Source organism: Geospiza fortis, unplaced genomic scaffold (assembly GCF_000277835.1).
Source record: "Geospiza fortis unplaced genomic scaffold, GeoFor_1.0 scaffold40, whole genome shotgun sequence".
In the NCBI taxonomy this organism is placed as follows: domain Eukaryota; kingdom Metazoa; phylum Chordata; class Aves; order Passeriformes; family Thraupidae; genus Geospiza; species Geospiza fortis.
The window spans coordinates 23,143,600-23,166,211 of record NW_005054297.1 but is presented as its reverse complement, the minus strand read 5'-3'; the positions used below and the strand labels follow the sequence as shown (position 1 = coordinate 23,166,211).

Below are 22,612 nucleotides of genomic sequence, written 5' to 3'. Positions count from 1 at the left end.
AGAATAGTTGCAGACTAAATCCATCAGTGTTGCTTCTCCTTCTCAACAATTTAACATAATGCAATTACTCTGAAACTGTCAATGAGAATATCCAAATCCAATGACCTACCCCATCCTTACATGCATAAGGTTACAGAATTAATTGTAAATTTATTTTTACAATAAATGCAAATTTCAGTACAACTGAAATTGTACTGAATTTCAGTACAACTGCTTTCGAAAGGTATCTTGTTATACTGTTATACTTTTGAAAAAGAAATGGCATTCTGATGTGTTTGGGTGTTTTGGATATTTTTTTTCTCTTACTCTTTAGAAGTTGTTAGTCTTACATATGTGACGTTCTTTTGCTTGGGGTTTTTTTTGGCTTGAGGTTTTATGGAGGTGGAAACTTATTAGTTTGAAATCATATTTACTAGGACTCAAAAATGCTGAAGGAAAAACTTTTGCTTTCAAAAATAGCATGAGAGTTCCATGGTTCCATGTGTATCTGATAGTTGCATTTGTTCTAGTCCAAGAAGCATCACTGTTGACAGACAGCTGGCAACAATAGGTGTTGGTTTTGGTAGGTGGCTTTCTTAATTTGCTATCTGAAACAGCTATGTACTTATATTGGGCTTCATTTGTTGTACTTTTTCCTACAGATAAGAAAAAAAAATCTACTAAATTCTTTTGCTGCAGTGGATTATCTTTTTTTCACAAAACATTTAAATATACATACTTAGACTTTTCTGTCACTAGATAATGAGCACTGATTTCTCCAGAACTTCACATTATTGCAAAGCATCTGTTCATTTTCCAATGTGCATGTATGTTTACCAGCAAGCTGCTTACTAAAATGTTTCCACAGTGGTTATTTCAGAAAATGTCTTGTCATTAAATTAATTTGCACTGTGTTTTAGGAAGAAAAGTCTGAACTACAAATTTAAATCTTTTTTTGTTAGTAAAGTATCTAAAACCTAGTTAGTTTATTTATAGCTACATAACAGTTAATATTTTGCAAATACAACTATATGAGTTTCTATTATTTCTTTGGTACATTTCATCAGTGTGGTAGCTGTTTAGTGTATTGGTAAATACTGATTTCTAAGTGACACTTATAAAGAGGAAATGCAAACTAAGCTGCAAATATATGTTAATCAAAACTGTATTCTATAGCAGTTTTTGATATGCATAGTTACACTTTCTAACAAGGAGCAAAGATATCTATACTTTTTTTTTTAACCCTAGAATTTGCAGGGCTAAACTTTTAATTTTGTTTGCTTATTGCAAAGCAGACAGGTTTCTGCTCTAGGGATCCCTTTATCAGGATGTGACTTTCTTTTGAGAAATGAGAAATCGTTCAGTTACTTTGTCCCCAGAGGTGAAAATGCCAGGCTTTGTTAACAACAGAGGAATATGTCCCTTTTTTCTTTTTTCAACAAAACATGAAAGATGCAATCCTATCAGTTGCAGTAATCTAAACATTTGCCATAAAATATTTCTGGATATTAGGAGGCACTGATTTGCATGGCCATTATTTATTTTTGAATGTTATGGTTTTTTTCTTTCTGCAATGTATAAACAACTCAGTATTGAAAACAGTCAGGTTAAGCACTGATATTCCATAGCTGCTGTGCAATTAAGATGTTGAACGTACTTGCCTTTCAAAGATGAAAGCTTGTTTACATTTCCTTGTTTATAAGTCTGCACTTCCAGAATTTGTGTGTTGTTTTATGTCTATACTTAATAGGAGCAGTCATTTTGGGTCTGTAGATGCGAAGTTGGAGTTGTATGTGTGGATGTTGTTTTTTATATTGTACTCTCATATCACCCAGGGTAACACTGAATTGTTTTTTGGAGTTTATCTCTTTGTAGACCAAACGATCATTTCAGATTAGCTTCATATTATGCTCCGGAATTCTTTTTGATAAGAGGATTTGGTTTTTGGAAATGATGTCATAGAAGATATGTCATCTGTCATACTACAGGAAAAAGTTTTCAGTGAAGGAAAATAATTCCAGCCAGTTAGATTTTTTTTCACTCCTTCCAATTAAATTTTGTCATTGTTCCAATTTATTTAGTGTTGTAAGCAATGTGTTTTAAACAATCCAGCTATTTTCACATGAAATTACTACTTGATTGCACTGTTGAATTTTATGCCAGAAACCATGTTGGTTGGATGGCCCAAATGGATGACAAGATGTGCCAACTCAGATTTTCAGTATGCATACACAATTATTTCCTTGCCTCTGCAGCTGTAAGCACAAGGTGTACTTGGAGGCACTACCCAACACGAGCATCATCATCCCGTTTCATAACGAGGGCTGGACCTCCCTCTTGCGCACCATCCACAGCATCATCAACCGCACCCCAGACAGCCTGATCGCAGAGATCATCCTTGTGGACGACTTCAGTGACAGAGGTAAGGCCTGCCGCGTTATGTTCTAACTTGAGATTTATAGTGCAGTGTGGTCCTGAGAGAAGCTAAAGGGACGCAAAAACAGCCTTGAAATACCCTTTGATTGTTAGCAGGAATAAACATTGTTTTGTTCCACTTGGCATGAGTACTGAAATTCATGTCAAAGGGAGGAGAGACTGTCAACTGTTAATTAGGCTTTATTAGTGTTGTGTTTTGAATGTTATATCTGAAATACTGCAAGTTTTGGTATTTCCTCATCTTTTTCCTATACTTCTCTTTTACTCTGAAAATACATCAACTTTGACCATTTTGGAAGCAACTCATTGCCTTTTGATTCTGGAATTTTATTGAGCTAGGCAGATTCACATACTAGTACAAAATAGCCATACAGAGAAATTAGGCTCTTTTGAATGAAATGTGAAACAAATGCTTTGGAATAGTTGATCAAAATTTATACATCATTTATATACAGTAAAATTAAGAAAACGTCAGTCACTTAATGTCTTATGCCACCATCACGTCTTGAATGCAGCCAAAAAAATTAAAGCCTCAAGTTCTTTAAATGAATTTTAACAGTTCTTTAGGTAAAATTCCTCCATGAAAAGGACACAGAACTAGGAAATAGGTTTTTTTTTCAAATTTCAGTTTATCCCTTACAAATTTAAGCATGAAGACCTTTGACTTTGGTGTTTTGTGGGCTAGGTTTTCTGTTGAAACATCAGTTGCTGGTGTGTATGGTAGCTTTGTTCTGAGTAGAATGATAGCAAAAGAGAGAATTGTAACCTTAGCTAATGTTTTACTTAAAACCTTTGTCTCAGCTAGGAACTTAGAGGAGCAGATTTCTGACCTACTGCTTTAAGAAGCCCCTGGGTGTGTGAGAGAAATATTAGTAGCACTGCAGTAGCAGAACCATTTTTGTAAGATTTTTTTTAATTTGATATTTCAGGGTTTAGAAAGATAAATGCTGCACACATCTATCTTGCCCTCTCATATCTGCTGGTTTACTTGCAATATGTCCTTTGATGAACTGCCTCTCGATCTGTAATGCAATTTAAGTGAAATTGTAAAGTGAGTACAGTCTTGACTATTCTATGTTTATGAAATCTAGACCACAGATTAAAGTTTTGGAAATCAGACCTGTAAAACAGCATACCCAGGCTGTTTCTGCAGGCTAACAATTTCCTAGCAGTTAACAACTCAAAGGGAAGTCTGTAAGGTAGTTTTATGAGGTATCTGACAAGAGAAAAAGCTGATTTTTTTTCCCCCCTTTTTTTTTTCTTTTTGGCTGAAAGAGCAGTTATTGAGGTTGTGCTTGCTCAGTATGGTAATACTGTGGCATTTTTAAATGAAGAACATAGTTGCTACTGTGGATGCATTTTAAAATATACTAGTGTTTTGTAAAGCTTATTTACTTCCAGGTTATTATAAAAAGAATTAATGCCAGTAAACAGGCTCTTGGTCTTTATTGCATCCTCTTAGTTTCTGCTGATTGCTGAAAGTAATATTATTGCTGTAACACTATAAAAATCTCCATAGTCTTCTTCATTTCCAGTTATACAAAGCTATCTGACTTTTCAGTGGAACAGTTTTCAGCTAGAAGAAGTGGTTCATATAGCACAGAAATGTTTAACAAAAGTGTTTAATATCAGTTTGAAAAACTGAAAGAAATCTACAAAGCAGACTTACATGAAGCTGGACCTAGAAGTGTGGCACCACTAAAATTATTTACTTCTGTTTATTGGTGTTATTAAAGTTCAGAAATGTGAATGGTTGCCAGTTTTGAACATACTGGGTACTGCATGTTTTAAGAAGAGACATAACTCAAAAAAAATCTGCTGCAGTCTCTTCTCTGAATTCAGTAACAGACTTTGAGGTCAGATGAATAATTTTGGTACACCTGAAGTCAGTTTAATTCTGGTATTTGTGATCCTCTAAACTGTAGTGTTACATTGCAACACTAAACTTTATTTAACTGAGACTATATTGTGTTTTCTTGTGCTCTTTTTTTCCCTTCTGTAAGGTGGCCACACACAATAGAGTTGGATTATTTTATGTTAGGATAATGCTGACTGATATCTAGCTCTGTCCCCTCCCAGTTGATAAAATAGCCTGTTTTTAAGAAGTGGCAGATTTTACCCTTTAGTTGCCTTTCTGAGACTGATAGGAGTAAAGCAGCAGAAAAGATATTGAAGCCAGATTAGGCAAAAAAAGAAGTTTGTATGTTCAGTTGTCAGAACTCATAGAATCATTGCAAGCCAAGTTTACTGCTGTGTTGAGGCAGTATAGTGATTAGTGATAAATTCATATCCCTTTTCCTTACTGTATAATTTCATCATGAAGCTGCAGATGCCATATAGCTGACAAATGGCTATTATTTTGTGAAATCAGTTATATGTTATTAAAGTGAGTAAAAATGTTATTTATGTGTATGCTATTCTTTTTCCATGACTTCATATTATAAAGGGAGATTTTTCTGTTAGCAATCTAAACATCGTGTGTAGATAGTCTGAAGTAGAAATGAGGTATTTAAATAACAATGGTATTTTTAAAATAGTGATTAAATGGCAAGCACTTTTCATTAGTTTTCTGTTAATCCTGCTGTTCTTTTTTTTACAAACATCTGGGAAGTTATGAAAAGTCAGTTCCTATTAGAAGCAGTAAATGAGAAAAAGAAGAAATATGAAAGCTGTGTAAAAGATTTTTTTTTAAAAAAGGCTCCAGCATTTTTCCTCCTTTTTAACTAATGCCAGTATAAATACTGAAATGCACTGAATAAAACTTTTGTTAACAAATGATGAAAATGTTTTAGTAAACAGCTCAATACCAGGAGTTTGCTGGTTCATCTGCAGAATAACTTGTATGCCTTCATTTTATTCATATGCACTCCTTTGGCTTTTATGATCAAAACCTAAATCTTTAGATAGTTCAAGCATAATATTCCGCATAAATTATGACATTTAGATGTTATAAAAGTGAAAGGACAGCTGCACATCTTTAGATATCAATATAATGCAGAGTAAAGGATTGGTATTATGAGGGAGGTAAGGAAATGTTATGAAACGTGGAAGTGCAATATTTGGTCATGGACAGATTTAATATAAAAAAACTACATGACTATTGGAAGTTAGCTGTGACAGAAGGAAATGTAGATTTAGATATACGTACACAGTTGCAAGATTTCTTTATTCATGTAATTTATAGAGTGTTTGTATTTAAAATGGTGAACCAACAGGTAGGAGAAAAATGTCTGATTTAGTGGAACTCCATTTCAGCAAAAATAACAGTTTTGGTTTATATTGTAAATGCAAATGGCAGAATGTTGGTGTACTGGTGAGATGAAAGGGGGCTGAATCTGAAGTTTGTAGGTGCTCTAATAAATGTAAAATAAATACATTGTCACTTAACAAGCACTATAGAAGAGAGGAAAATAATAGGCTTGTACTTAGCTTGCCTTAGAAAGCTATGGATACAGTAAGAGTACATTTTAATGATGTGCATAATTTTACATACTAAAGTGTGCAAAGTGCTTCTGATTTTGTGATGGATTTGGGGCTGCAAATCGAGTACCTGATTCATCTAAGCCCTGTATTTCAAACTCAAAGACCTATCAGTTTCAGTGTAACCTATCACGGAAATCAGCCTTTATATTGGACATACCAGCACACCTCTGTGTCATTATCTGCAGTGGCTTTGTGTGCAGCTCTAGTTTTGTGATTCTGGTTTCTGGGAAAATGAGCCTTGTTGAAAGTGGCTTCTTTTTCTGGGAAGGTTTTGGGTGAAGGTTGCTTGAAGTGGAAGGTGGGGAGGATTGCTTTGCAGGCTTGATGTTAAAGATTGGGTGTTTCTTGTTGACATAGATATCTCTGAAGTCAGTCTGTCAGCAGACAGATATCTGAAAAAGGGGCAAGAAGCAGAATATGGGCAACAGTTTTAAAGGAAAGGGCAAAATGGAAAAGAAAGCAAGTTTTCATTATTTCAGTTATGGAACATCTTGCATTTACAGAGGAATACTAAAAATTCTAATTAATGTTTTAAAACTTGGGGAAACATAAATTTGCATAATTCATGAGTTAAACAGTTCACGTAGATTGCCGACATATGATAGATTTGTACATCAACTTTTATTTCTTTTTATGTTTTAATTACTTTATTATCATAGTCAGACTTTTAAACTGTTACTGACACAGTATATGCCCATTAATGTAAAGTTGACTTGCAAAGGATTTTGACTTTACCCTGTAGTTCTTGAACCAGTACAGCACCTATTATAAGAAAAAAAAAAGCAATGCCACAGCCAACAATAAATTTATTAGCCATAACAATTATTTGGCAGTATTTTAGTTTAAACAAAACCCCTCAGATCTGCCAAGGGAAAAAAAAGAATTTGAAAATTTAGTAGCCTAAAGCTTTTTCCTCAACTAGTTCCTGTCACTGGCAATGGACTGGTTTTTTGGTAGAAATGACAAACTAGGAAATTTTTCTTCATGTTGATGAGCCAGTCCCTTCTCATATTGATGTCTACTATGTTCTCTTGTATCTGTCCCCTTGCTTAGGTCTGTTTTCTGCATTGTTCATTTACAGTATCATGGTGTCTCCTATCAGGTACCATATGGTTTGTGTCAAACCTCTGAATAGGCCAGTTTTGTAACATGGAAGTCAGTGTGCAAAAGCAACCTGTGATTACTCTGTCAAAGCTGTAGTTGGTCAGTGAACTTCAGTGCCAGTAATGTTTTTTTTCTGTGAACGTGGAAGATAAGCTGATGTATGACTGGGGTTTTTGAAACTGTACTTCTGTAAACTACACTGGTTATATTGTACAATAATGGTAGAGTAAGGGAAGAGAGTTTGTGCTAAAAAGCAAAGAAACTCTATCAGACTGTCAGATTGCACCACTTTGCACTGAAGGAACACATGCTATTGCATGAAGTTGAAATTCCCTGTATTTTGTTTGTAACACGTCATTGAAATTCAAATGTGTGGATGCTTGGCTTCAGATCATGGCTAGATGTAACTTTCTGATGAAAGGGAAGGGAAAGTTTTATATTGTATGAACGACTGTCTTGTCATAGGAAAGCTCTGCTACGGAGAGAAAGTGTCCATATGATGAAAGCTCATGTCTCCAAAACCTGCAGTGTTAGGCATAGCTCATGTAAGACATCATTTGTGAGAAAGTAAGGGTGAATCTACATATAAATCTGTTAGGTTTGTAGGCAAATAGTTATACCTGAGGCACACAGCCTTACCAGCTGGGAAGCCTGTTGCTGCAATCGAGTAGTGATATAAAGGTAAAGAGAGGTGTTTTCTGCTTAGTGAAAATTTGTGGTGGCTTTGAACTTGCTTAATGCAGCATCCTGGAAGCCAGAGTGATCCCAGCAGCTTGAGCTGCACTGTTCATTTCACTGATAGCATAAGCAAAACTTTCCTGGAGCAGAGTTTAATACAGCAAGGTTTTCAAGTAATGTTGACCTTAATATTAACGTATTGCTGCATCATGTATACTAAAAAAAAAAAAATTCTTAACTTTTAAGCCTATATGAAGGTCAGCCTCATATTTTAAAGCAATTTAAAAAAAGGAAAAGGCCAAATAGAAAATGAAACAAATTCCATTTCAAGCTGTCTGTATTGACTAGGGATCTAACTAAATGCAGGATTTACATTTTTATACTTGTGATATTGAGCTATAAAATGCCTCTTTCATTTCCTGTACAATGCACTCAGTTACTTGAATTTCATGAAATGTGGACTTGCTTCTGGTCAAAATACTATCACTGTAAAAAGTACAACTGAAAACATATCTGTGCTTAGGTTGCAGTAAACTGACTTGAATCTGTAATCCCAAGTTTTCTGTTCTTCACTCTACATTCTCAGTTTTAATAATTTAACATTATAAATTCTGTTGTGGGTTTTTTCTTCTGAAATTATAGAGTACAAGATTTTACCTTCAGCTCCTTGATGTACCTTGCTCTAGCAGTTTCATTACTGAAGGCATTTTGACTTGACAGAATGGCTTTACCAGTGGTAAAAGAAAGGATTGGCCTGAGGTTGGAGAGAGTTCAGCTTAGAAGAATAATGGTCATTTTTAAGGCAACTGCAGCTCATCTCAAAATGCATTTATTTACTGGAGTAAAAGTATTGTCACGTTGTGAGAAAGTGAGAGGTGGAAAGAATTTCAAATAACTGACACTTAACCTAGACAGAATTGAGAATGTGTCTGCATTGGGATAAATTTAGGAGTATCTCCCACATCCCAGTGCTGCCGGCACTCAGGAAACTCAAATACAACTTGGCTGTAAAAAAGAAAACTCCAGTGAAGAAAATATTAATATGAAAACGAATGCTTACTTTTCACATAGTTGATCAAATTGGTTATATAGATAAGTAATTTCACTTTTGAGTAGGTGTGGAGTCAGAATACAAAGCTTTTGTTTCCACAAGGTCTATATTGGTCAGTCTGTCTTTAGCTGCCCACCCTATGAAATGCTTGCTGGGTATGTATCATGCCTCCACACTGCATCCCTTTTGTTTGTGAGCACATGAGGAATTCTTGAGATGAGAACCAATGAGCAACCTGCACTTAGCAAGATTGTGTTCTCTGGGTGTCAGTGTCCAAAAACTGTTATGCTGTGCTTGTTTCAGGCATGGTTCATAGGATACCTGAAATTTAATCTGGATTTAAAACAGTCTAGTTACTCTGAGTAATTTTGAAATAATAGAAGCACATCTATTCATGTGGCAAATTTTTCTACTATGCATCTCAGCTTTGGTTTACATTTCCTTAGGGTTAAATTGAATTATGGCTGAAATGACATTATTTTAATCTTCCTCATGTGGAATACCCGTTTGATCTTGTAAACAGGAAGGAAAATTTCTTACTCTGCATAGACATAGGTACCTACATTGGCTTTTCTCTGAAACATGAGCTGTTTACTTTCCACTTGAAAAAGCATTATTACATTGCAGTAATAGACTAAACAACTTGACAAGAGACTTGAACAATTAGCTCACAATTATCTTCTTCAGCTTCAGTTAATGAACTATGGAAAAGATGCACATTAGTTTTGGAAAAATCTTAGATGATGTTGTTCTTACATTTCCTTATATTTCTTCTTTTCTAAGTTTCTTCTTCTTATTTCTCTTTATAAGCTTTAAGATTTTTTTTGTCTTATTTGCATTAGGCAATTCTTAACTAGTATTGCAAATGTATTACTTCCACAACTTCACTGAGTACTGTAATGGAGATGTTAACTAATTTTTACATCTTCAAATGATATATCCCCTGAATAATCACAGACAGGTGATGTAGGATGGAAGCTGAAGTCTGTTGCTTTGGACTTTTTCAAACATTCCATCTGATCAAATTCAAACTGATAGATTTTTCCTTTCTTGGTGATGCTTTGTTATTAGGAATCAGGAGAATAGGCCTGAGATCTTATAAAGTATTGTTTTTCATAAGCTAATCAACTAGATTTTCCTGTAGTATCAAGAGAAAAGATTCTTGCCAAATACTAGTTGTCTGTTATTTCGAAAATTTCCTTTAATTTAAAATTGAAATTTATTCATGATCCTGTTCATGCATGACTGTTGCTTCAATGTTATCTTTAAATAACTCATTATCTTCTCATTGTACACAGAAAGAGATTGCAACTTTCAGTTTTCAAAGTTCATTGAAGTTTAATAAAGTGTGACAAGCTTTCGAATTGACATCCTAGTAGTCTTTCCAAAAATGGTAGTTTGTTACAGTCAAGGTTGCCTTAATTGCAACATTTGAGTTCATCTAAGTAGACTTTAAAAATATATTTCACCTTTCCTGAATGTAGACTTTCAAGTAAGCTTGTAATCATCAAGCAAAATAACATCCTTAAAGAATAGGCAATAGTATTATCCTTAGCTACTACGTTTTATGCATCTCAAAGAAAATAATTCCAGAAAACCTTTTACTTCATTTTCCTGTTTTATAAATGTATTTTGTTTTGTCCTTTTTTCCTGTTTGCAAATCATGGGTGAGCCTGAAACCTGCTAATATTCAAAATATATTATCAGTAATATAAGAGAGGTTGTTTTCCTGTTCATTCACTGGTACTGAGCTTCACATGAGGTAGGAGGGGAAAAAGATTGTGGATGGTATGAGAAAAGCTGTGAAATTATCAAAGCAGGGAATTATGGTTGTCACTCATAAGAGCGTTTTAAACCCAGAATTCTGGTATTAAAACACTGTGTTTTACTAAAAGATCTATAAAAGTCCTTGCAGTCAGATATGGGGTATAAATAGTTTCTAATAATTTCCCTGGGAGATGAGTGTGAGAATATTTATTTGATTGCTAACTAAATTCCTTTTTTTGTTGTTTTTTTTTCTTTTTTCCCCAAACTACGTGCCTTTGTCTTTTCTAGACTGATTGTTACATGTAGGATTGCTACCAAGTGTTTAGTTCACAAATGCTAAAGAAAGTTTAGTTCACATGCTAAAGAAAGAAGAAAAATCCTGTATTAGCAGATGAATGTCTTTAAAGCTTTATAGATGAAAAAGAAAGGTTTGTACTGCCCTAAATTTTTTGTAACCCTGACAAAATCAAACACGTTTAAAGAGTCCTACTAGGTATTCTCACCTTGCTTCACTAATGGAGTAAAACAGTTAAGAATTTCCATTCAAGTTCTGGTATATTCTGTTTCTGTGAAAGCAAATGAATAAACAACAATAACAAAAAAGCTTACAGAATGCTTTCTTAGAGTATTGAGAGCTGAAATTCATTTATATTAATTTCATCTTGATGCTTTTCTTTTGAGATAACCCAGTACATAATTTGACAGTATTTGTTTCTGATGATTCTTTCCTGGATAATGGCAAGCAGTTCTCTCATCATTTTTATTTATTTAATTTATTTATTCTGAATAAATGGATGCCCTGTTGCCAAAAGCATCTATTTGTTTAGTGTTGTATATGTTTATGCGGGTTTTTATTTTGTGCAGTCAAAAATCAAAAGTGTACTTAATGCAACGTCTTGTTCATTGCTCTGTGTATCTTCAGTGTCTCACAGGAAGTATTTGTGACATATGGAATTGTCTAGTTACAAATCTTCTTGTACAGAAATGCGATCATAATCTTGATTAACTTGAAAAGGAATGTTGTTGCTCTCAGAAATCGCTATCCAGACGTTCAGTCAGCTTTGAGGGCTTTTCTGTGTGTGCTGATTTCCCAAACTGAGCTCATGCATCTTTCAGACAGATGGGCAATTTTATGAAGCTTATAAATGGCTGAAAGCTTTAATGGCTCTGTCATGCGCAGTTTGTTTTTTAAATGCTACTGATTTGTGGGAAAAGCATTAATAACTTGTATTGAGCAATTATAATGGATTTATTTTAATAGGACTGGGTCAAACTGTGTTTTCTAAATTAGAGTAAGTTCCATATGCAGTGGGAAATTTCAGTGAAGAAGAATGAAGCAAAAGCATGATTTGCTACATGTTAAGAGATTTTAGCATTCTCCTTTGCCTTCTCAAGTTACAGGTATAATGTCAATTTACTTGGTTTTGGTGATGTTTTTCTCCCCTTTTTTTCCAGTTGTATGTTTATGCATTATGAGAGCACATACACACTTTGGTTTTGGTGGCTTTGCAGGGCTGCTGCATAACTGAGACACCCAGCACACAAAAGCAAACAAATATATTGATTTCATTTATGGTCAGTGACTTAGCAACCTTTGTTCACCTGCTGTAGGAGCCCTCATATCTGCCCTCCTCACAAATTCAAAAAAAATATGTTTTAGGATAAATGGAAAAGTGTTTGTTGTAAGCAGAATGCACTACACAATATGGAAAATCCTAACCATTTAGAATAGGTGACTGCTGGGGATTCTGCTGTTATATGGTATAGAAACCCTTCTAATCACACTGGTAAAATGGACTACAAACATGTACATGGCATTCAGGGATGAAGGCCTTCCAGTCTGCGCTCACTTCTGGCTTTGGAAGTTGAGTGTTGCTATTGTCAGAGTTGTGGGGGGGTTGGGGGTGGTTGGGGAGATTTTGGTTGTCTTTGTTTGTGTTTTTTAACAAAAGTAATCTAATTTCTCCTACTGTTACATCCGGATATTTTTCTACAATATCTTCTATCTTTTTTTTTTTTTTCACTAGGGATCTGATAATTTTTTAATAGGTAAAAATCTCTCTACAAATATAGAAGATTATTTCTGCCTGAGGTCTCTTCTACCCCTTCATTTGAAGGGCAACATACTGAATTTAGAAAACAGAATTGACATTCTTTGTAAAAAGTTCTGTTATGCACATCTGTCAAAATAGCAAATGTACTGCTTTAGATTTAGCAGGATAAACATGAGTTAGCTGTCTTGCTCCATTCCTGCCTCATTTAATCACAGAGGAGATTAATTGTTCTTTATTTGCGGCGCACTATTTGTAGTCGACAAGAAAATCCATTCCTGTTTGTAAATATTCTAACTTCAAAAGTTTATTTTTAAAAATGTTCTACAGTTCTAGTGGAAAGTGATGATGCTTTAAAATGTATTTCAAGTATAACTGATTGATTTAGGAGAATTTGAAAAAAAATATTTTAGTGTCTTACTCCCATAGTCTTGCATAAAGCAGTTCCTGGTGTGATGAAAGAAAGACATACTATGTACAAGCAAATGAAATATTTTTGAAATCAGTATCCTTTAACACTAAAGAGCAATACAGAACAGATGTTATTCTTCTTCTTGAGTGGTTTACCTATTGCAATTTTTAACTGTAGAAAGCACAGATTATGCTAATGAAGGGGAAAATGAAAATAATCCTTACTACATTTGAATCTAAAACTATTGCAGTTCTTGAATGTGTTTGGAAACACTGGCTGAAGTGTTGGCTTCTTATCTGCAAATCTCGTTCTTGTGTTTCTGTATTGGCAGCTTGATATTAATGATACGAAAACAAGCTTTGTGCTATGAGCTTTAATAATACCTGAACATGGCATTGAAGTGTACAATGGGCAAATTCAGATATGTGCATCTAGTCAGTGTGTTATTTACAGGAGCTTACATATCCTTTTTAAACATAGCTCCTGGTTGTGGTTTTTTTCTTTGAAAAAGAGTTAAACATGTTCTTAGTCAGTGATTGACAATCTGTGTGCCAGCTGTGAATGTAAGGGATGTAAGGGTGTGAAACGTAAAATAGGTTGATGGTGCCAGTTATGCTGGAGCCTTTTTTGTGTGTGTACACCTGAAGTAGAAGTGATTAAATTTCAAAAGAAATTAATGATTATTACTTCCGAACTGAATTGATTCTTTCTGTTGAGTCTTGTGAGTGTTGCTAGTTCAGGTAATTTAACTGAATTTAGAGGTTCAGCAAGAACTGTCAGCTAATTCCTTTTCTTCTTTCTCATGTCCCATGTTGATTTTCTTTTTTTGAAGTGCTATCTGTTTGAACTTGATTTCCTTCGTGGAGTGGGCATGGAGTTAAACTGTACTTAACAAATGTCATATTTTTTAAAATGCTATGCCTTGATTATGAATTAAATAATAGTTATAAAAATTCAATTAAAAGCAAATTTCGTTTGAAAGTTTGGGAACCTTTCAAAGAGATCTGAAAATCTGGAAAGTATATGCAATTATTAAATGGTGATCTGTTCTTGCATACTTGTTGTTTGTGGTCATCTTCATTTTTTATATGGACAGTCGCTTGCATTTCACTGTGCTGTAGTGGGCTTTGTTTGTCCTTGGGTACTTTTAGAGTTCATATAGTAGGAGGGATGATCTTGTCCTAGTATAAATCAATTATGTTGGCAGAAAAAGGTCTGTAATTAAGTTGCTTTTATCTCTTTTAGCCTGTCCAATTAAGCTGGCATATACTGAGCTGAATTTTAGCAAAATGCTTCAGGTAAAAAAAAAAAGAAATCTGTCATGTGCCCAAGAACAGTTGCCCCCTCAGCAAGCCTACCTGTTCCCCACCTCCTCTTCACCCCAAAGTTCTGCATTCCATACCATGAAATTATATTTTATTTCGTAAGACATTTTATTTCAAGATAGAGTAACCTTCTATTCCAACATATTGGCTGCTTCAAAGTAGTTTCTCTGTGGTGTGACGACTGTAACTTGTGTGGCACTCCTGCATTGCTGAAGCAGCAGCATGAGCTGTGAGGCAAGTTGGGGTACAGTGATTTAACTGAACACTGTTTGATAGAAAATAATTTTCAGCTCTAAGGTGTCAACCTAACCTATCTTGCTATTCTAAGCTGTACTGCAGATGCACACCTGGGTTTTTGATAATGCAACCTTACAGTGTTTTTGTAAAGCTGCTTAAATGCATATGCATTCTTGTTAAAAGGTAAATACAAAAAGATAGCAGAATCCTGTAAGCAGAGTTACATACCTGCTTATACACAGGAGACTACTATTGGAGCAAAACCAGAGTTTTTCTGTTTCTTGTTCTCACTCTCCTCCTTCAGGCTGTGTTTTTTACATCATGATTTTCTCGCTTCTTTTAGATTTTTGTCCAAAACACAGTGTCCCTGAAGCTGTAAACCCCTTCACAGCTATGGAATGTGATACCAAATCCCAGGGAACCTGAATGATTCCAGGTTTCAGTAGCTGAGAAAAAATAATAGGGATGATGGTGAAGTTATTATTGAAAAAATGTCTGTTGATGGGATCTTCATCAGTGCAATCTGCAGGGAGCTGAGGGACAAGAATGAGAATCTGTTTTGCAGGAAACACAGAGGGGGATCAGAGGAGACAAGGATGATTGACTGAAAAAATCAAGACCAGGAACATAATTCTGATACATTTATTTTTAACTTTGGGGTGCATTTGCTTCTCAAATTTTATCTTGCTGCGTAAGGTTGTGCTTTAAGATGAATTAGCAGTATTTTATTTAATTTCTCACTATAGAATCAGAGAGCTGGAGACCTCTCTTATGAAGAGGGGCTTAGAGGGGTTGTTGAGCCTGTAGAAGGGAAGGCTCTGGGCTCACCTCACAGCAGCCTTCCAGTACCTAAAGAGGGCTTACAACAGAGTTGGAGAGGGACTTTTTACCTGGGCAGGTAGTGATAGCATGAAGGGGAATGACTTTTAACTGGAAGAGGGCAAGGTTAGATGTTCTCTTGGGAAGAAATTCCTTATGTGAGGGTGATGAGGCACTGGAACGTGTTCCCCAAAAAGTTGTGAGTGTTCTGTTTCTAGAAGTGTTGGAGGCCAGGTTGGATGAGGCTTGGAGCAACCTGGTCAAGCAGAAGGTGTCCCTGCCCATGGCAGGAAGGTTGGAACTGAATGATCTTTAAGGTCCCTTCCATCCCAAACGATTCTATTATTAATCAAGTATCAATCACACATCTGAAAGCAAGTTCACATCTGCTGTAAAGGTAAAAGCAGCTTTTCTGAGTCTATTTATATACAAATACAAAGTTTAACCAGAGTTCTTTTATCTGCTTTAGATAGCTGGTCAGAGCTTTGAAATTATGAGGTTATCCTAATTTTCTAATTAGTATGTGGTGTATACATAGTACACATAGTTTCTAATTAGTATGTGGTGTTGATACAATATTTCTAACACATTGTTAGAAATACATTCAGACTGAGTGTAAATGGAATTACTTAAGTATTAGATAGAGATATAAACAATGTAGTAACTTTAGTATTCCCGATCAGAGACGTACTTCAGAAAAACAAGTCCAGAATTTTGGGCAATGTTGGCTGACAGTAGCATGCTTAGTTATTTGACTGTTTTATTTGAGCAATTTTGTGAAAAGTATTATATAAAGCTTTTTGAGTCATTCTTGCCATAAAAAGATTCTTATTGAATGTTCAAATCCAATTTTGTGGATTGTTGTCAGATATATGTTCTATTTATCCCTCTTGCTCTTAGAATTATTACACAAGCAAACCAGTAATATTAGTTTTTTGGACGTTTTTCTTGAATTCAATTACTCTGTTTTGGGTTTGTCAATGTATAAAAAAAGATGTTTAACGTGTGGGGTTTTTTTGAGAGAGAATGAATTGTTCTGAAATTGCTAAAATGAGCATGCCTCTCCTGTGGCATGCCAGTTCTCTCCTTTTAGTGAGTTACAGAAATGCACTGTGTGAGGAAACACATTGAGGCTCTGAGCAACAAAATTCACAAAATTGATGGGACCACAGTGGTCATCTTGTCCAACCTCCCTGCTCAGGCAGGGTCATCCTAGAGCACATGGCACAGGATTGTGTCCAGACAGCTCTTAAATATCTCCAGTGAGGGAGACTCCACAGCCACTCTGGGCAATCTGTTCCAGTGCTTAGTCACCCACACAATAAAGTTGTTCTTCTCTTTTCAGATGGAACTTCTGTGCAGTTTCTGCCCTTTGCCTCTTGTCCCATTGCTCAGCACCACTGAGCAGAACCTGGCTCCATCCTCTTGGCACCCTCCCATCAGATACTGACAGGCATGGATGAGGTGCCCCTTCAGCTGTCCCTTCTTGAGGCTGAACAGCATTTGCTTTTCTCTACCTTCATGAGAAATATTACTTAAGACTAATGAATCAGGCTTTTGATGTTCTCTTTCATATTTGTATTTGGGTTTGAGTGGCAAGATTTTGGTAGTGGGAGTGGGGGGTGGCTGCAGGAGTGGTTTCTGGGACAGGATGCCAGAAGCTTTCCCCAGAGCAGAGCCAATGCCAGCCAGCTCCCAGATGGACATGCTACTGGGCAAGGGCTAGCTCATCAGCTTTGGTGGTAGCACCCTGGGATTAAGAGATTTAAGTAACTGCAAGAGCTATTTCAGCCAGAAAAGAGAGAAGTGAGAATATGTGAGAGGAACAGTTCTGCAGACATCAAGGTCAGGGAAGAAGGAAGGGCAGAAGATGCTGCAGGTGCCAGAGCTGAGATTCCCTTGCAGATCGTGGTGAGGCAGCTGTGCCCCTGCAGCCCATGGAGGTCCATGGGGGAGCAGAGATGTACCAAAAGGAGCCCCACATAAATCAGGGGAATGGCAAAGGATGCTGTAACACAGTGGGGAGCGGGTCCTATCAGGACCCATGGAGACAGGAACCCACACTGGGGCAGGTTTGCTGGCAGGACTTGTGACCCTGTGGGAGACCCACACAGGTGTGCAGTCTGCTCCCAAAGAACTGTGTCCCATGGAAGGGACCCATGCCAGAGCAGTTTCTGAAGAACTAAAGTCTATGAGAAGGACTCAGTTTGGGGAAGTTGGTAGAGGAGTGTCTCCCATGGGAGGGACACCACAGTGGAACAGGGGAAAAGTGTGAGGAGTCCTCCCTATGCATAAGCAGGATGGAGTGAGTAGCTGAGCCGAAGCTGATTGTGCAGCCTTCATTTCCTGTCTCCCTGTGCCATTTAGGGAGCAGAGGTAGAGAAAATCAGGACTGAAGTTGAATCTGGGAAGGGAGGAGTGGGGAGAAGATGTTCTAAGATTTGGTTTTATTTTCTAAGTATCCTACTGTGGTTTGCTTGGTAATAAATTAAACTGTTTTCTTCAAATTGAGTGAGTTTTCCTCATGACAGTAATTGGTGAGTGATTTCCCCTGGTGCTTACCTTGACCCATGAGCTTTTCATTATGTTTTCTCTGGCCTTTTCAGCTGAGGAGGGAAGTGACAAGAGAGGCTTTGATGGGCACCAGGTGTCCAGCCAGGGTCAAGCCACTGTTTTTTAAATAGAACTGAGCTGCTTCAGGACCAAGGTCAGTATCTCTGATGAGGAGTTGAACAGCTGCCTTGCCATGTGTCACAAAAGCCATGGTTGACTGGCTGGCACCCAGAAGTAGCCAAGCAGGGTGAATGCAGAAGGAGATGGGGTAATGTGATTCATAATAATGACCTGGAAATCTGATTTTCCTTCTTTGTGTAAGACTTAGAAAATGCTGGGGCTAATTAAAATACTTAGATTAAGCCATGAGAAATCAAAGAGATGCAAAGTGGCTTGTTTCTGGGTCTCTGATGAAGCAGCTCTGGGATGATATAAAATGCTATTCTTCGCTGTTTTTCCATGTGGCTTTAGGGGACTAGTAGTTGTCAAGGAGAATTGAAGTGGAGTGATTGATGTGTTAAGATAAAAAGTCAGTGATGTAATCTTCATCCCAGAAGGCTTGTTGTTCCGTGGTATATCGCCTGTTTTACAGGGAAAGGCTTAGAGTAGATTGATTATGTATGAGAAAGAGTAAGCTAGAGGAATTAGCCAAGAGAGTATAGTATTCATCTAGCCAGTTTCCTTCTTAAATTGAACAAAAAATCTGTGCAAGTGATGATAATGAAAAGCAAATAACCTTAGGGTGAAACATAAGTAAGGAATTTATTGTGTGGAAATAAGAAGAAATAAACTGTCTTTGTAATCATTAGGAATAGGAAAGTGTATTTCCAGCTACATATAGATCTATCTAATGCTTGTCTCTTTTCTGTTGGGCAACTTGTATGGAACACTATTGGATAAGATGGGATCTAGAAAAAAGCATCAAGATGATATTGTTACATTCATGTTGTGTATTTTGCTGTTTTAATTCTAATTTCATAATTTATATGGAGTATATCCTAGATATATGCAAAGACATCTAATGCAGCATCATGATTTTCACCCTGTATTCTTTGAGTTCATAGGGCTAGCTGGCTGTGTTCCAAATGCATTTGGGAGCTAAAAAGAAAAATAGTAACTTAGTATAGTATTTAGAGAGAAAAATAGAGAATAATACATCTCATTGATTCCTATGTTGATTACATTGTTTCTTTCTGTTTGTGTCAGTGGGCTTATGTTGGAAAAAAGCATCTTAATTTTATGCTGAAAGCTAGTGAGTGATGGCTGCTTTTGATAAGTTATATTTGCTGTCTAATCAGTATAGCTATGCACTGTGGCTTCTGCTGGTTTAGGAACAAATTGAGCAGCAATTGAAGTAGAAGAAAATTAAGCAAAAAGTGGAGTAGAAGAAAAAATGTACTTAATTTCTGGGAAACAGATTTAGAAGTTCTCCCTTTTCTCGTGAGCAATCTGGTGTAAGAAACTGTCCTGGGTTAAGGCAAATCTGGGAGAAAACCTCTAAAGGGGTTCCTCTAGAAAGCAGATTCAAGCAGCCCTTCCCCCAACTGGTTTGGGAAAATATTTCCTTGGAGAAAAGCGCAGAAAAAACTGATTATTTAACAGGGAAAGCATTCACCAGCACAAAAAATGAACAATACTAAACAACAAAGCCTCTTGCTGCTCCAAAGAGATGACAAATTCAGCGAGTCCCCTTTGTGGGCTGTAGCTCGGCTCACCTAGTCTGTTATCAGTCCTTCTGGGGCTGCAATGCTGTGTCCTGGACCTGGTGTGAGTGAGGTCCCAGTGTTTTTCTGGGTTCTTCAGTCCAGAGCAGGTTTGAACAGTTCCAAGAAAAATAAGAAAAAAAGAAAACACAGTCCAGGGAACTTCACTGCCTCAGCTAGCAAAAAACTAACTAAAAGCGAAGGAGAGCTCTCTCTCGCTATCCATTCTGCAAGACAGCACAGTCCAGGAGTAGGAATGTGGAGGAGTGAGTGCAGTTTCTGAAAACAAGCTCCACACATCTTCTCTCTCCTTGCCCCTTCACTCTCAAAACCAGTCTTAAAGGTGCAAAACTTACATAGCTACTGGCTAAACAGACAAATGGGGATACAATTCAGCATCATAAAGTCACCCCAGGACAGAAAATTATTTTTAATTGGGTCATATCTTAGAGAGAGGGAGGGTTTTTATACCTTAATCCCATTTCCAGCTTTTTTAATTGTCTCTAAGATCTGTCTTGATTTTCTTCTCTTGATATTGGACATCTGTGAGCATATTTAATTCCAAAGTCATTCTTGTCTACATGGTGTTTTGATATCATGCAGTAAATTTGCCAGTGTAATAAACTACTTTGTCTGTTTTCAAATCATTTTTCAACTAGGAAGCCAGCAATATCCTATCTAATTGAGCAGAATGAACCTAACCTCCTTAAAATTCCTGTTGATTTATGTGATAGTCTCACAGCAAAGAAAGCATCTCATTCAGTAGTTTGCTCAGAAGTACCTCTAGCCAGCTGGAATGCTAACCCAGCAGATAAGATTATGCATTTGAGAAGCTTCATGCCAGGCGAGCATCGCTGCTGTTGGTATCCAGCGATATTCCACAGGCACAGAACATCTTATGTTAACGTCTTATTGTTGACATAATACAGGCTGGGAAAAGAGATTTGCTCTGGGAACATTCTCAGGTGGGCCTCAAGATTTGCATACATTTATGCTTGTTTTGTGTTTTAAACTTGTACATGGCTCCCTGGCGCTCTGATCGGATCTCTTGCCTTGCCAGCAGATTATCACACAGCAATTGAATACATTCAGTTTGTGGTGTCTCAAAGCACATGCTAAAGACTCCAGTGTTTGAACAGTAAGACAAATGTTTGTTGGCTGAGAGATGCAAGGAAAACAAGATGTGTGTAAAGTGGGGTATACTCTAGTGGTACAATACAAACAATGAATAATGAGCAAAGTTTAAATTGGTTTTTGCACAATTTGTTGTAGAAGTTTAGTGTCTTCCTCTTGTGCTTGTATTCTATTACTGTTGAATACCCACTGTCTTGGGAATACAGCTCTAATGTGAATGACCAAGTTTTCCTCTGTTCCCTATCTTTTAATGGCCACTGCAATTTTAGCTTCTGTTTTAAGCTCTGTTCTGTGGATGTTGCAAGCCTTAAGAGAAGTATTTTGGGTGGGCAGGCCTCAGGTAGGTCACTACAGGAACTAAGGCAAGACATACATTTTTCCTAAGCCTACACTGAGCACAATTAAGGCATTTAGGGCTTTTCCCCCTGCAGTTTATAATACCTTGAAGGTCACTGCTGTTACAGTAGCTATGTAAGTCCCATGCTTTGGAAAAACGTTAACAGCATAAATGCTTTTATACTGATAAAATTGTCCACACCAAAGGGAAACAATCTTCTAAATGCCTTTCCTTAACTGTTTAATTCGGGATAAACACTGGGGTGAATCAATGGGAAGGTCAGCAATCCTAACATGAAGTAGAAGGTCAGCAGCTTTGTAGAGCAAGTTGCTTCCTTAACTTGGCTGCCCTTACTGGCATTTTATCAGTGATTTATTTCAGATTATGTCTAACCTCAGCATAAAAGGCTTGAAAATAATTTGATAAATCATTAAAATAGTAGACTATGACTGAAGAGTTGAAATGATAAAGTTATTTTGGTCACAGAACTGCAGTTGAGCACCTAATGTGGTTTTAATAGAATTATTAAACTATATTATTCTACTGCTTAATTTTTCCATAAATTGAAGGGTGCTACCAAGAGTGACACTTCATTGACAATACTGGTCAGTATACCAGTATTGCATCATAGCATAATTAGATTATAAAGAACTAAAGTAAGTAAGAGGATTTCCATTTGTTGCACTTGATCATTAAACCCAGTCATGGCTTTTCAATGTTTTCTCACTATGAAAATCCCTTTAAGTCTTGTTTATTTTGGGTTTTTTTTCCCTAAAACATTGTGCATGGCAGCTAGAATGTAAAATGCATATGGTGGTGATTAACAGGAAAGAGTTACCTGTGGTTAGGAAAAAGGGAACCAATTATTCAGAATACTCTCCTAGTTCCCAGTGCCCCAATAAGGCTTCACCACAGGCTCTGCTCACTTTTCCCCTTCTTTCCAGCACTTGGCCAGTTTTGTTTCTTGATGCTGACAGTCAGTCTGGGACTGTCTTGTGGTGTGATGGACTCTACTATTTTTTGATATAGGGCACAAATTGTTCCCATGGTGGCAATAAAGTATTTGTGTGTTTTCAGTGTTCCTAACTGCTGCTTTTGCAGCCTTTCCTCAGTATTGTCAGGGGTGATTTAAGCTGACTGTACGTTATGACTGAAGCAAGAAAGTGAAAAAGAAAAGGAGAAAAAGGCATAAAAAATTCTTAACATGGCTTAACTTACATCTCAGACCATCGTGGCTACTTAAAACATCTTAACTTTTAAAGCACATTCTTTTATGGCAATTAATTATATTTGTTGGATACATGGTTTATTTTATATTCATATTGTATTGTAATCTTCATATTATACTGTAGCTTGTAATGTACTGCTCTTTTGAACACTGAGCAAGAAACTATACAGCATCTACCAGATTTCTAAGACACAGATCAAATATAATTTCTATATTAAATGTGATCGCACATCTGGAGTATGCTGCTATGGCATGAACAACCCACTTGCCTTGGGAGGGGAATGTTGATTTTTAGCTGTTCGGACGCTGGAGTCT

General features: G+C 36.6%; 1 protein-coding gene across 1 annotated transcript in view; it reads left to right on the top strand.

Annotated features, from left to right (window-relative positions):
- GALNTL6 (polypeptide N-acetylgalactosaminyltransferase like 6) overlaps window positions 1-22,612 on the top strand; it is a 273,134-nt gene that overhangs the window by 36,057 nt on the left and 214,465 nt on the right. The window contains exon 3 of the mRNA XM_031066187.1: window positions 2,235-2,401. Within this exon, the coding sequence (XP_030922047.1) occupies window positions 2,235-2,401 (167 nt within the window). The remainder of the gene's footprint in view (window positions 1-2,234; window positions 2,402-22,612) is intronic.